We start from the raw sequence: 12,532 nt of genomic DNA, 5'->3' as shown, positions 1-12,532 counted from the left end.
GGGACCGCAGAGTGCTGAAGCGCGTAGCACGTAAAAATCGCCTGTCTTTGGTTACAAAACTCACTACCGAGTTCCAAAATGCCTCTGGAAGCAACTTCAGCACAAGAACTGTTCGTCGGGAGCTTCATGAAATGGGCTTCCATGGCCAAGCAGCGCACACAAGTCTAACATCACCATGCGCAATGCCAAGCGTCGGCTGGAGTGGTGTAAAGATTGCCGCAATGGACTCTGGAGCAGTGGAAATGCATTCTCTGGAGTGATGACTCATACTTCACCATCTGGCAGTCCGACGGGCGAATCTGGGTTTGGCGGATGCCAGGAGAATGCCACCTGCCCGAATGCATGGTACCAACTGTAAAGTTTGATGGAGGAGGAATAGTGGTCTGGGGCTGCTTTTAATGGTTCGGGCTAGGCCGCTTAGTTCCAGTGAAGGGCAATCTTAACTCTGCAGCATACAATGACATTCTAGATGATTCTGTGCTTCCAACTTTGTGAGGAGTATTTCCGTCTGTAATAAAGCTCTTTTGTGGGGGAAAAAAACACATTCTGATTGGGTGGGCCTTGCTGCCAAGTGGGTTGGCCTATGCCCTCCATGGCCCACCTATGGCTGCACCCCTGTCAAGTCATGTGAAATCCATAGATTAAAGCTTAATGAATTTATTTCAATTGACTGATTTTCCTTATATGAACTGTAACTCAGTAAAATCTTTGAAATTGTTGCATGTTGCGTTTATATTTTTGTTCAGTATACATAAAATGCAGATAGCGTAACTTTGAAGGGTCAAAATAGCACCCATTCATTCAAATTGAAAGGAATGCAGTTTTGAACCTCTCAATAATTGTGAAAGTGTTTTTCAGAATTTAGTGGTTTGGGTTGGAACCCACTGCTTTAGATACAGTGCCTTCAGAAAGTATTCATACCCCTAGATTTATCCCACATTTTGTTGTGTTACAGCTTGAATTCAATTTTTTATACATTTTTTCTCACCCATCTACACACAATACCCCATAATGACAAAGAGAAACAGGTTTTCGAAATGTTTGCTAATTTATTGAAAATTAAATACAGAAATATCACATTTACATAAGTATTCACACCCTTGAGTCAATAAAGGTTAGAATCACCTTTGGCAGCGATTACAGCTGTGAGTCTTTCTGGGTAAGTCTTTAAGAGCTTTGCACACCTGGATTGTATAATATTAGCACATTATTCTTAAAAACATTATTCAAGCTCTGTCAAATTGGTTGTTGATCATTGCTAGACAGTCATTTTCAAATCTTGCCATAGATTTTCAAGCTGATTTTAAGTCAAAACTGTAACTAGGCCTCTCAGGAACATTCAATGTCATCTTGGTAAGCATCTACAGTGTATATTGGACCTTGTGTTTTAGCTTATTGTCCTGCCGAAAGGTTATTTTGTCTCCCAGTGTCTGTTGGAAAGCAGACTGAACCAGCTTTTTCTCTAGGGTTTTGCCTGTACTTAGCACTATAGAAGGATTACTTTATCCTATCCCAGGTATTCCTTAAAGAGGTGGGGTTTCAGGTGTCTCCGGAAGGTGGTGATTGACTCCGCTGTCCTGGCGTCGTGAGGGAGCTTGTTCCACCATTGGGGTGCCAGAGCAGCGAACAGTTTTGACTGGGCTGAGCGGGAACTGTGCTTCCGCAGAGGTAGGGAGGCGAGCAGGCCAGAGGTGGATGAACGCAGTGCCCTTCTCTGGGTGTAGGGACTGATCAGAGCCTGAAGGTGCCGTTCCCCTCACAGCTCTGTAGGCAAGCACCATGGTCTTGTAGCAGATGCAAGCTTCAACTGGAAGCCAGTGGAGTGTGCGGAGGAGTGGGGTGACGTGAGAGAACTTGGGAAGGTTGAACACCTGACGGGCTGCGGCGTTCTGGATGAGTTGTAGGGGTTTAATGGCACAGGCAGGGAGCCCCGCCAACAGCGAGTTGCAGTAATCCAGACGGGAGATGACAAGTGTCTGGATTAGGACCTGTGCCGCTTCCTGTGTGAGGCAGGGTCGTACTCTGCGAATGTTGTAGAGCATGTACCTACAGGATCGGGTCACCGCCTTGATGTTAGCGGAGAATGACAGGGTGTTGTCCAGGGTCACGCCAAGGCTCTTAGCACTCTGGGAGGAGGACACAATGGAGTTGTCAACCGTGATGGCGAGATCATGGAACGGGCAGTCCTTCCCCGGGAGGAAGAGCAGCTCTGTCTTGCCTGAGTTTCAGCTTGAGGTGGTGATCTGTCATCCACACTGATATGTCTGTCAGACATGCAGAGATGCGATTCGCCACCTGGTTATCAGAAGGGGGAAAGGAGAAGATTAATTGTGTGTCGTCTGCGTAGCAATGATAGGAGAGACCGTGTGAGGATATGACAGAGCCAAGTGACTTGGTGTATAGCGAGAATAGGAGAGGGCCTAGAACTGAGCCATAGGAGACACCAGTGGTGAGAGCACATGGTGCGGAGACGGATTCTCGCCATGCCACCTGGTAGGAGCGACCTGTCAGGTAGGACGCAATCCAAGATTGAGCCGCGCCGGAGATGCCCAACTCGGAGAGGGTGGAGAGGAGGATCTGATGGTTCACAGTATCAAAGGCAGCAGATAGGTCTAGAAGGATGAGAGCAGAGGAGAGAGAGTTAGCTTTAGCAGTGCGGAGAGCCTCCGTGACACAGAGAAGAGCAGTCTCAGTTGAATGACCAGTCTTGAAACCTGACTGATTTGGATCAAGAAGGTAATTCTGAGAGAGATAGCAAGAGAGCTGGCCAAGGACGGCACGCTCAAGAGTTTTGGAGAGAAAAGAAAGAAGGGATACTGGTCTGTAGTTGTTGACTTCAGAGGGATCGAGTGTAGGTTTTTTGGGAAGGGGTGTAACTCTCGCTCCCTTGAAGACGGAAGGGACGTAGCCAGCGGTCAAGGATGAGTTGATGAGCGAGGTGAGGTAGGGGAGAAGGTCTCCGGAAATGGTCTGGAGAAGAGAGGAGGGGATAGGGTCAAGCATGCAGGTTGTTGGGCGGCCGGCCGTCACAAGTCGCAAGATTTCATCTGGAGAGAGAGGGGAGAAAGAGGTCAAAGCATAGGGTAGAGCAACGTGAGCAGGACCAGCGGTGTCGTTTGACTTAACAAACGAGGATCGAATGTCGTCAACCTTCTTTTCAAAATGGTTGACAAAGTCATCCGCAGAGAGGGGGGAGGGGGAGGAGGATTCAGGAGGGAGGAGAAGGTGGCAAAGAGCTTCCTAGGGTTAGAGGCAAATGCTTGGAATTTAGAGTGGTAGAAAGTGGCTTTAGCAGCAGAAACAGAGGAAGAAAATGTAGAGAGAAGGGAGTGAAAAGATCTCATGTCCGCAGGGAGGCTAGTTTTCCTCCATTTCCGCTCGGCTGCCCGGAGCCCTGTTCTGTGAGCTCGCAATGAGTCGTCAAGCCACGGAGCAGGAGGGGAGGACCGAGCCGGCCGGCCCGGGAGGATAGGGGACATAGAGAGTCAAAGGATGCAGAAAGGGAGGAGAGGAGGGTTGAGGAAACAGAATCAGGAGATTGGTTGGAGATGGATTGAGCAGAGGGAAGAGATGATAGGATGGAAGAGGAGAGAGTAGCAGGAGAGAGAGAGCGAAGGTTGCGACAGCGCAATACCATCTGAGTAGGGGCAGAGTGAGTAGTGTTGGAGGAGAGCGACAGGGAAAAGGATACAAGGTAGTGGTCGGAGACTTGGAGGGGAGTTGCAGTGAGATTAGTAGAAGAACAGCATCTAGTAAAGATGAGGTCAAGCGTATTGCCTGCCTTGTGAGTAGGGGAGGACGGTGAGAGGGTGAGGTCAAAAGAGGAGAGGAGTGGAAAGAAGGAGGCAGAGAGAAATGAGTCAAAGGTAGACGTAGGGAGGTTAAAGTCACACAGAACTGTGAGGGGTGAGCCATCCTCAGGAAAGGAACTTATCAAGGCCTCAAGCTCATTATTGAACTCTCCAAGGGAACCTGGAGGGCGATAAATGATAAGGATGTTATGCTTGAATGGGCTAGTGACTGTGACAGCATGGAATTCAAATGAGGAGATAGACAGATGGGTCAGGGGAGAAAGAGAGAATGTCCACTTGGGAGAGATGAGGATTCCAGTGCCACCACCCCGCTGACCAGATGCTCTCAGGGTATGCGAGAACACGTGGTCAGACGAGGAGAGAGCAGTAGGAGTAGCAGTGTTTTCTGTGGTAATCCATGTTTCCGTCAGCGCCAAGAAGTCGAGGGACTGGAGGGTAGCATAGGCTGAGATGAACTCTGCCTTGTTGGCCGCAGTTCATCAGTTCCAGAGGCTGCCGGAGACCTGGAACTCCACGTGGGTCGTGCGCGCTGGGACCACCACGTTATAGTGGCAGCGGCCACGCGGTGTGAGGCGTTTGTGTGGCCTGTGCAGAGAGGAGAGAACAGGGATAGACAGACACATAGTTGACAGGCTACAGGAGAGGCTACGCTAATGCAAAGGAGATTGGAATGAAAATTAACTAAACAACTGGGGAAGCGAGAGCGCAGGGCCTCCCTCACTAACCATTCACTGAAACACTCATATAACTTTTCCAACTTCCACTTTAGCAATATAATTGATGTAAACTACAGTGGTTCAATGTTTCCAGGAATAGGCTCAAACTTAGTTTATTCAGCTAGATAACTTGGTACAGTATTCTTCCGTGAAACCCACCCAGTGCACCGTGTCCTATGACGCCGTAGCTAACTAGCATGCTAGCATCCAATAACACACGGTTAGCACAAATACACAATGTTAGCACCAATACTTGGTTACAACAAACTACCAATGGATCATTCGTGTCCGTGTCTAGTACCTTTCATAATGCAGAAGTGATTAAACGTTGACTAGCTAACACAAAGTCAGTCCTGCTAGCTACACAAGTGGACTACACGTCTCGAAAGTTCCGAAAGTTAAGTGTAATTAATAACTTCACCATGCTCAAAGGGATATTCAATGCATGCTTTATGTATATATATTATATATATATATATATATATATATATATATATATCACACTGCTCAAAAAAATAAAGGGAACACTTAAACAACACAATGTAACTCCAAGTCAATCACACTTCTGTGAAATCAAACTGTCCACTTAGGAAGCAACACTGATTGACAATACATTTCACATGCTGTTGTGCAAATGGAATAGAATTCCTATGCTTCATGTTTTGGTCACTTTTGAATGCTGGCGGTGCTTTCACTCTAGTGGTAGCATGAGACGGAGTCTACAACCTACACAAGTGGCTCAGGTAGTGCAGCTTATCCAGGATGGCACATCAATGCGAGCTGTGGCAAGAAGGTTTGCTGTGTCTGTCAGCGTAGTGTCCAGAGCATGGAGGCGTTACCAGGAGACAGGCCAGTACATCAGGAGACGTGGAGGAGGCCGTAGGAGGGCAACAACCCAGCAACAGGACCGCTACCTCCGCCTTTGTGCAAGGAGGAGCAGGAGAAGCACTGCCAGAGCCCTGCAAAATGACCTCCAGCAGGCCACAAATGTCCATGTGTCTGCTCAAACGGTCAGAAACAGACTCCATGAGGGTGGTATGAGGGCCCGACGTCCACAGGTGGGGGTTGTGCTTACAGCCCAACACCGTGCAGGACGTTTGGCATTTGCCAGAGAACACCAAGATTGGCAAATTCGCCACTGGCGCCCTGTGCTCTTCACAGATGAAAGCAGGTTCACACTGAGCACGTGACAGAGTCTGGAGACGCCGTGGAGAACGTTCTGCTGCCTGCAACATCCTCCAGCATGACCGGTTTGGCGGTGGGTCAGTCATGGTGTGGGGTGGCATTTCTTTGGGGGGCCGCACAGCCCTCCATGTGCTCGCCAGAGGTAGCCTGACTGCCATTAGGTACCGAGATGAGATCCTCAGACCCCTTGTGAGACCATATGCTGGTGCGGTTGGCCCTGGGTTCCTCCTAATGCAAGACAATGCTAGACCTCATGTGGCTGGAGTGTGTCAGCAGTTCCTGCAAGAGGAAGGCATTGATGCTATGGACTGGCCCGCCCGTTCCCCAGACCTGAATCCAATTGAGCACATCTGGGACATCATGTCTCGCTCCATCCACCAACGCCACGTTGCACCACAGACTGTCAAGGAGTTGGCGGATGCTTTAGTCCAGGTCTGGGAGGAGATCCCTCAGGAGACCATCCGCCACCTCATCAGGAGCATGCCCAGGCACTACTGAGCCTCATTTTGACTTGTTTTAAGGACATTACATCAAAGTTGGATCAGCCTGTAGTGTGGTTTTCCAATTTAATTTTGAGTGTGACTCCAAATCCAGACCTCCATGGGTTGATAAATTGGATTTCCATTGATTATTTTTGTGTGATTTTGTTGTCAGCACATAAAAGTATTTAATAAGATTATTTATTTCATTCAGATCTAGGATGTGTTGTTTAAGTGTTCCCTTTATTTTTTTGAGCAGTATATATACACACACAGTACCAGTCAAAGTTATTTACTATTTTCTACATTGTATAATAATAGTGAAGACATCAAAACTATGAAATAACACAAACTGTTAAAATCCAAATATATTTCCGATTATTCAAAGTAGCCACTCTTTGCTTTTAAGACAGCTTTGCACACTCTTGGCATTCTCTCAATAGCTGCCCTTCTTTGCGAGCCATTGGAAAACCTCCCTGGTCTTTGTGGTTGAATCTGTGTATGAAATTCACTGCTTGACTGAGGGACCTAACATATAATTGTATGCATTGCGTACAGAGATGAGGTAGGTAGTCATTACACATTATTTTTTAACATTATTATTGCCCACAGAGTGCTTCAATGCAACTTATGTGATTTGTAAAGCACATTTTTATTCCTGAACTTATTTAGGCTTGCCGTACAAAAGGGGTTGAATACTCATTGACTCAAGACATGTCAGCTTTTCAATTTCTATTAATTTGTACAAATTTCAAAGAACATAATTCTACTTTGACATTATGGGGTATTGTGTGTAGGCCAGTGACACAAAATCTAAATGTAATCAATTTTTAATTCAGGCTGTAACACAACAAAATGTGGAATAAGTCAAGGGGTGCTGTATGTTCTAGTATCATAGATTCAAGATTACTGGTATTTGAGACAATAGTCTCTGTTCCCTTGTTCACAACTGGATTGGTGCATTAAGCTCAAGCTCAGCATGTTTGGAATGACCCAAAACTCATGGCTGAAGTTTGCTTTCATTTTATACACAGTGAAGATTTTTACTCTTCAACACATACCATACAAGTGACAATGTGCGGCAGCGTAGCCTAGTGGTTAGAGCGTTGGACTAGTAACCCAAAGGTTGCAAGTTTGAATCCCCGAGCTGACAAGGTACAAATCTGTCGTTCTGCCCTTGAACAAGGCAGTTAACCTACTGTTCCTAGGCCGTCATTGAAAATAAGAATTTGTTCTTAACTGACTTTCCTAGTAAAATAAATAAATAAAAAAATGGGTGTTTTGTCTCTCCTTTCCTCCCTTTCCTTGTCTCTGTGTGTGTCTCTCTCTGCTGTAGATAACTGAGCTGAACAGACGCATGTCGGTCATTGAGAAACTACTGAACCGTCTGGAGCAGAAAGTGACATCCCCCTATGACCAGGTAAAGGGCTTTACCCCTAGAGACTGTACAAAGAACAGAATGTTTGGGACAGTGCTCTCTACACCCGTCTGTTGTAAAGCTCTATGTTTTTCACTATTATTTGTATGCTCAAAAGCTCTTTTGTCTCATAAATGTTATACCTGAAAGCAGGTTTTCACTCTAACCCTTTGTTAATGAGAGAAGAGAAGCCATACACACTAAAATCTCATGATTAATGATTTGTCACGCAAGTCTGAGATCATTTTTGCATCGACACTTCCGAGACCTCATGTCCAAGCCGTCAGGTGCCAGGGGAAAACCAGCAGACCTTTGAAAATGTGTATTACGTTAAATTTAAAACACTTCACTATAAACAAGGCAGGCTTCGAGCTTGATTGCTCATTCTTTTCTGCTTCCAAAACTAATCAGCTCGACATTAACGAATCATGCTTTGCCTTTTTGTGGCTATTGCGCTATTACATTAATTATCTTTCAGTAAACATTTTTGTGAAAGCAGGATCTGCAAAGCATCTGTAAAGCAACTCCCATACAAAGTCAAGAAAGCATTTGGACATTTGAAAAATGTTGGCTTCTGGTTACACAACTACAGAATATTATTCATCCCTATAAACATCTGTCAAGAATTGTTTGTAAAATTATAAATCTGCAGTAGGCCTATGTTTATGTAGTTATTACAGTAGTTGTCTTTATCTGTTCAGCAACCCTCTGATAAATTGAATTTTCCTTGACTGAAGAAAAGGCAAAAATATTTGCTAGGATTTATTTAAGACTTTTAGTTTGTACTGTTGTTATGGTAATAGTGTCTTCAGCTTTAAAAGCAGGATTTTATTGTATTAATAAAGGGGGTTCATACAGTAAGTTTGTGTAGTCCATTGCTCTGTCAGACTGGATTACATTTAATTAATTTTGTGTCTCTGCTTCAATTTCTATTATTGAATTATTTGCCATGCTCAACTCTAAACAGAAATATATAGATGCGTTTTTGACTGGTTTAGCAAGTAATACATCTTCAAACAAGGCAACAGTAAAACCATGTCGTGCCCCACGAATGATGCAGCGCCCAAGGACTTTGTTTTGAGAGAAAAAAAAAGCTAAAGGCAAAAAACATGGAAATATAATCCATAGATGACAGTTCGCATTCAAGTCAGGACTGGCAGCCATTGCTAGTGTACCCATGAGTTTAACAGTCACATTGCGGGTGTAAGAGGTTCCAAAAGCCTTCTATGGCCACAACGCAACAAGCTGTATATTTGGCACGGATGCTGCCCAAACTGTTGCCTTTCCGACTGTAGGCATACCAGTAACTGCCAAAATAAAATAAAAACACTTGAGTAAATGAGGGATACAAAGTATATGTTATGGTGTGGGGTGCATTTTCCTGGCATGGTTTAGGTCCACTTGTACAATCTATGCCAAGAATCTATCCCAAAATCTATCCCCAAATAAATTTAATTCAAAGGCGCATTGAAGCTGTTCTGGCAGGAGAGGGACCTACGTACCGAATTTCACGACTTTAGGTCAAACGGGTGAGAGGCATGACCTTTCAAAGTTAGCATTTTCAATCGCTTGTTATAGCGCCACCATCTGGCCAATCAGTGTAATTTTGTAAATGCCGGATCTCTATGGCCAGACGCATCCTTTACCCAAGTGCCGTCAAAATTGGTCAGTGCTGTCTGAGATATCACGTGTGACGAACGTACTAACAGACGGAGATAGGTCCTCAGATCCAATAATAAAGAGGGTCATAAATGCTTTTTTTTCTTCATAACATAATAAACATTATGCCATTGTGTAATGAAATTAAACAAACAAAATAACCATATTTCTAAGTGATGACTGTCATTTCTCCCCGTTCTGTGTTTTCCTAGGGCCAATCCTGTACTTCTCCCCTGCTCCAGTGGGAGGAGGTGGACCTGGAGGAGCTGCAGCTGAGGCAGAAGCTAGACCAGCTGACAGGCAACATCAGTGACAAGGGTCTGTCCTCAGAGGAGGATGAACCCAAGAGGCCCCCATCCCCCAAAGAGAGCCCAGGGAGGAGGAGGCGCCTTAGGGGGGACGTGAGCCCTTCCGGGTCCCTCTCCAGACCCTCCTCCAGACCGGGCATCATGATCAGCCCACCCATCGATGAACTCCAGGAGCCCTCTGAAGTACAGGTAGAGAAACGCAAGGGTGAACAACTGTGTTTGACCTCAGTCATCTGTGGGCCACAAGATTGTTAGCCCGTCGAGCTAAAGCTAAGGCAATAGCTCAAGGAGCTAACGCAAGTCTTTAGGTCTCAAGCAAGGTTACTCATCATAGTATTTCACCGAACCACCTCAATTTCATCCTATTACACACCTCCAATGCACTGAATCCTGACCTGAGATATTTGAGTCAATGGAAGATTTGCATGTAAGTTTACAAAACAATTCATCACTAATACTCATATGCACAACATTACAAACATGCGCACACACATATTGTAAACGAACATGCCTATTCTAGAAAACGCGTCACACCTGCACTGTGTTATGGATATATAAACTTACTGGCAGAAATTCAACGTACAATTGTAAGGCAACCAGCTGCAATGTTTACATTTTTTTGTGATATTTTGTTGAGAACTCACAATTCTATTGCAGTTGGTTGCCTTATAGTTGTACGTTGAATCAATATATACTATTTTTGCAGTGTAGGGTTTGCCTTCACTTTTAATCCTGAAGTCTTTTAGCGATCTATTCTACCCTTTTTCACTGGATATCATTGGCTGGAGAAGAGCTTTTTCAGCCACTTCACTGAAGTGCATGCTCAGCCATTATTTAAGTTGCTGAGCATCCCTGTTTACATGTTCCTTTTCAAACAGCTCGTTTCTAACAGATTTGTTGGCAGAACAGGGAACATCTTTTCTTTAAGTGGTCACTGCTGCAAATTCAAAACTGTTTCAATACAGATTTCAATCATGTTCTCTTGAACAAACAAAAAAAGTTGTGGGTTTTTCAACATGCTCTCTTCAAACAAGCGAAAGTTGTGGGTATTTTGGACATTTCTTTATTGAAACTCGTTATTATCACCTGACCATAAATGATATTAAAGTGTGATAAGGTGTTTATTCGAACATGTAATTTAACACCTAATGTCACAAAACACCAAGTTAAAACCCACTTTTTAGAACAGATATTTGTGTGCACACACAATGTATCTATTCGTTAAGTTGTAAAGACTCATGGGTGAACAAACCTTAAGATGTGAAGCCATCTAATAGAAAGCACAAACCATGCAACACCTGAAGTTAAAACCATTCAATGTTTTAGGGCAGCCACATCTGTTCATTCAAGATGTGAAGCCAGAATGGTGGACATTTTGTGTTCAGATACTGAAGATGCTCATTACTGAACTTACAAAGCATGTGTTACCTTAGAAGTTACCTTAGAAGACTATAGTGGTAGTCATTTTATAGCTAGAGGACTCCTAATACCTCCAGGAATGATTTGGACAAACATTTTGCTTATCTGCTGTTGTCTTTGTCTATTTGCTAGCTAGGGCCATCTATTTTAAGTGCTGTGTCTTTCCAGTAGCCTACTTGCTGTGTGAACTGCTCATAACTTGCAGATATTGTTGACACATCAATCAGGATTAAGTGGAAGGGCAATTTGTGATTGTTGTTGTTTTGGTAATCAGTGGCTGTATTGGAGGTGGAGTGGTTTCTCCTCTCCTAGGCAATCAGTAATTAGTACCGGGAGGTGTGCTCTTCACCTCAGTAAGGCAATTATCAATTAGTGTCCCCTGTTTTCTCAGTGGCAGCTGTAGGCGGCAGTCATGTCAGTGGCAGTCTTGTCCCAAAACTAAGACGGTTCTGCCGAGTTGTTCTGCGGAGTGGTTCGAGGAAGGCTCCACACCACTCTCTCAATATCTTACCTAGTTATTTTCTGATTATCTCATTTAGCTCTTTTGTAGCTTTGGCAACTGTGTGTGTTTTCTATACCTTTTCGCGCCTCTCTCTGTAGGCTTTACAGACGCTCCCCACCCCTTGCAACCCTTCTAATTTAGTGTACCCTCCACTCACAACCCTTGTGGTATTCTTGGTCTCTGGTAGCGTTTGGAACTGCCAGTCTGCGGTCAAGAAAGCCAAGTTCTTCTCAGCTATGTTACTCTTCAGTCCCTTGACTTCTTGGCCCTGACGGCGACATGGATCACCCCAAACACCACTCCATCTGCTCTCTCTTCATCTGACTACGTTTTCTCTCATAGTCCAAGAGCATCTGTTCATAGTGGTGGTGGCACAGGGCTATTCTTCTCTTTACTCTCTCACACACCTGTCCATCTCCTCATTTGAATTCCATGCTGTCACTGTCAATTGTCCACTCAAGATGAACATTGTTGTTATCTGTTGCCCGCCAGGTGCCCTTAGAGAGTTCCTCAATGAGCTTGACACCTTGATAAGCTAATTTCCTGTCGATGGCTTACAGCTCTTTGTACTGGGCAAATTCAACCTCCCGACGTCTGCCTTTGATTAATTTCTTTCCAACTCTTTCTTTCCCCTCCTTGCCTATTTTGACCTCACACTTTCCCAGTCCACTCCCACTCACAAGGCAGGCAATATGCTTAACTTCATCTTTACTAGAGGCTGTTCTGGTCTCTGATCACTATTTTGTTTTCTTTTCTGTCTCCTCCAACCCTCTTCTTCGCTATCTCTCTCCGACTACTCTCTCCTCTTCTATTCTGTCATCTCTCCCTTCTGCTAAATCCTCCCCCCTCCTGTCTCCCGATTCAACTCTTCAACACTACTCTCTTCCCTTTCTGCATCCTATGACTCGCACTGTCCCCTTTCCTCCCGGACCGGCTCGGCCCTCCCCTCCTGCTCTGTGGCTGAGTGAGTCATTGCGAGCATACAGAACAGGGCTGTGGGCAGCTGAGCAAAAATGGAGGAAAACTAATCTTCCT

The 12,532-nt window shown here is 44.9% G+C and overlaps 1 protein-coding gene across 2 annotated transcripts in view; it reads left to right on the top strand.

The window, feature by feature from the left end:
* Positions 1-12,532, top strand: part of LOC106581657 (melanophilin) — a 155,655-nt gene that overhangs the window by 124,199 nt on the left and 18,924 nt on the right. For both annotated transcript variants that reach the window (XM_014163857.3, XM_014163856.3), the window contains exons 9-10: positions 7,529-7,612; positions 9,481-9,765. In XM_014163857.3, coding sequence (XP_014019332.1) covers positions 7,529-7,612; positions 9,481-9,765 — 369 coding nt within the window. The remainder of the gene's footprint in view (positions 1-7,528; positions 7,613-9,480; positions 9,766-12,532) is intronic.

This window comes from Salmo salar, chromosome 21 (genome assembly GCF_965601325.2).
Source record: "Salmo salar chromosome 21, fSalSal1, whole genome shotgun sequence".
NCBI lineage: Eukaryota > Metazoa > Chordata > Actinopteri > Salmoniformes > Salmonidae > Salmo > Salmo salar.
The sequence above is the reverse complement of the archived record's forward strand: the minus strand, read 5'-3'. Positions and strand labels throughout refer to the sequence as shown.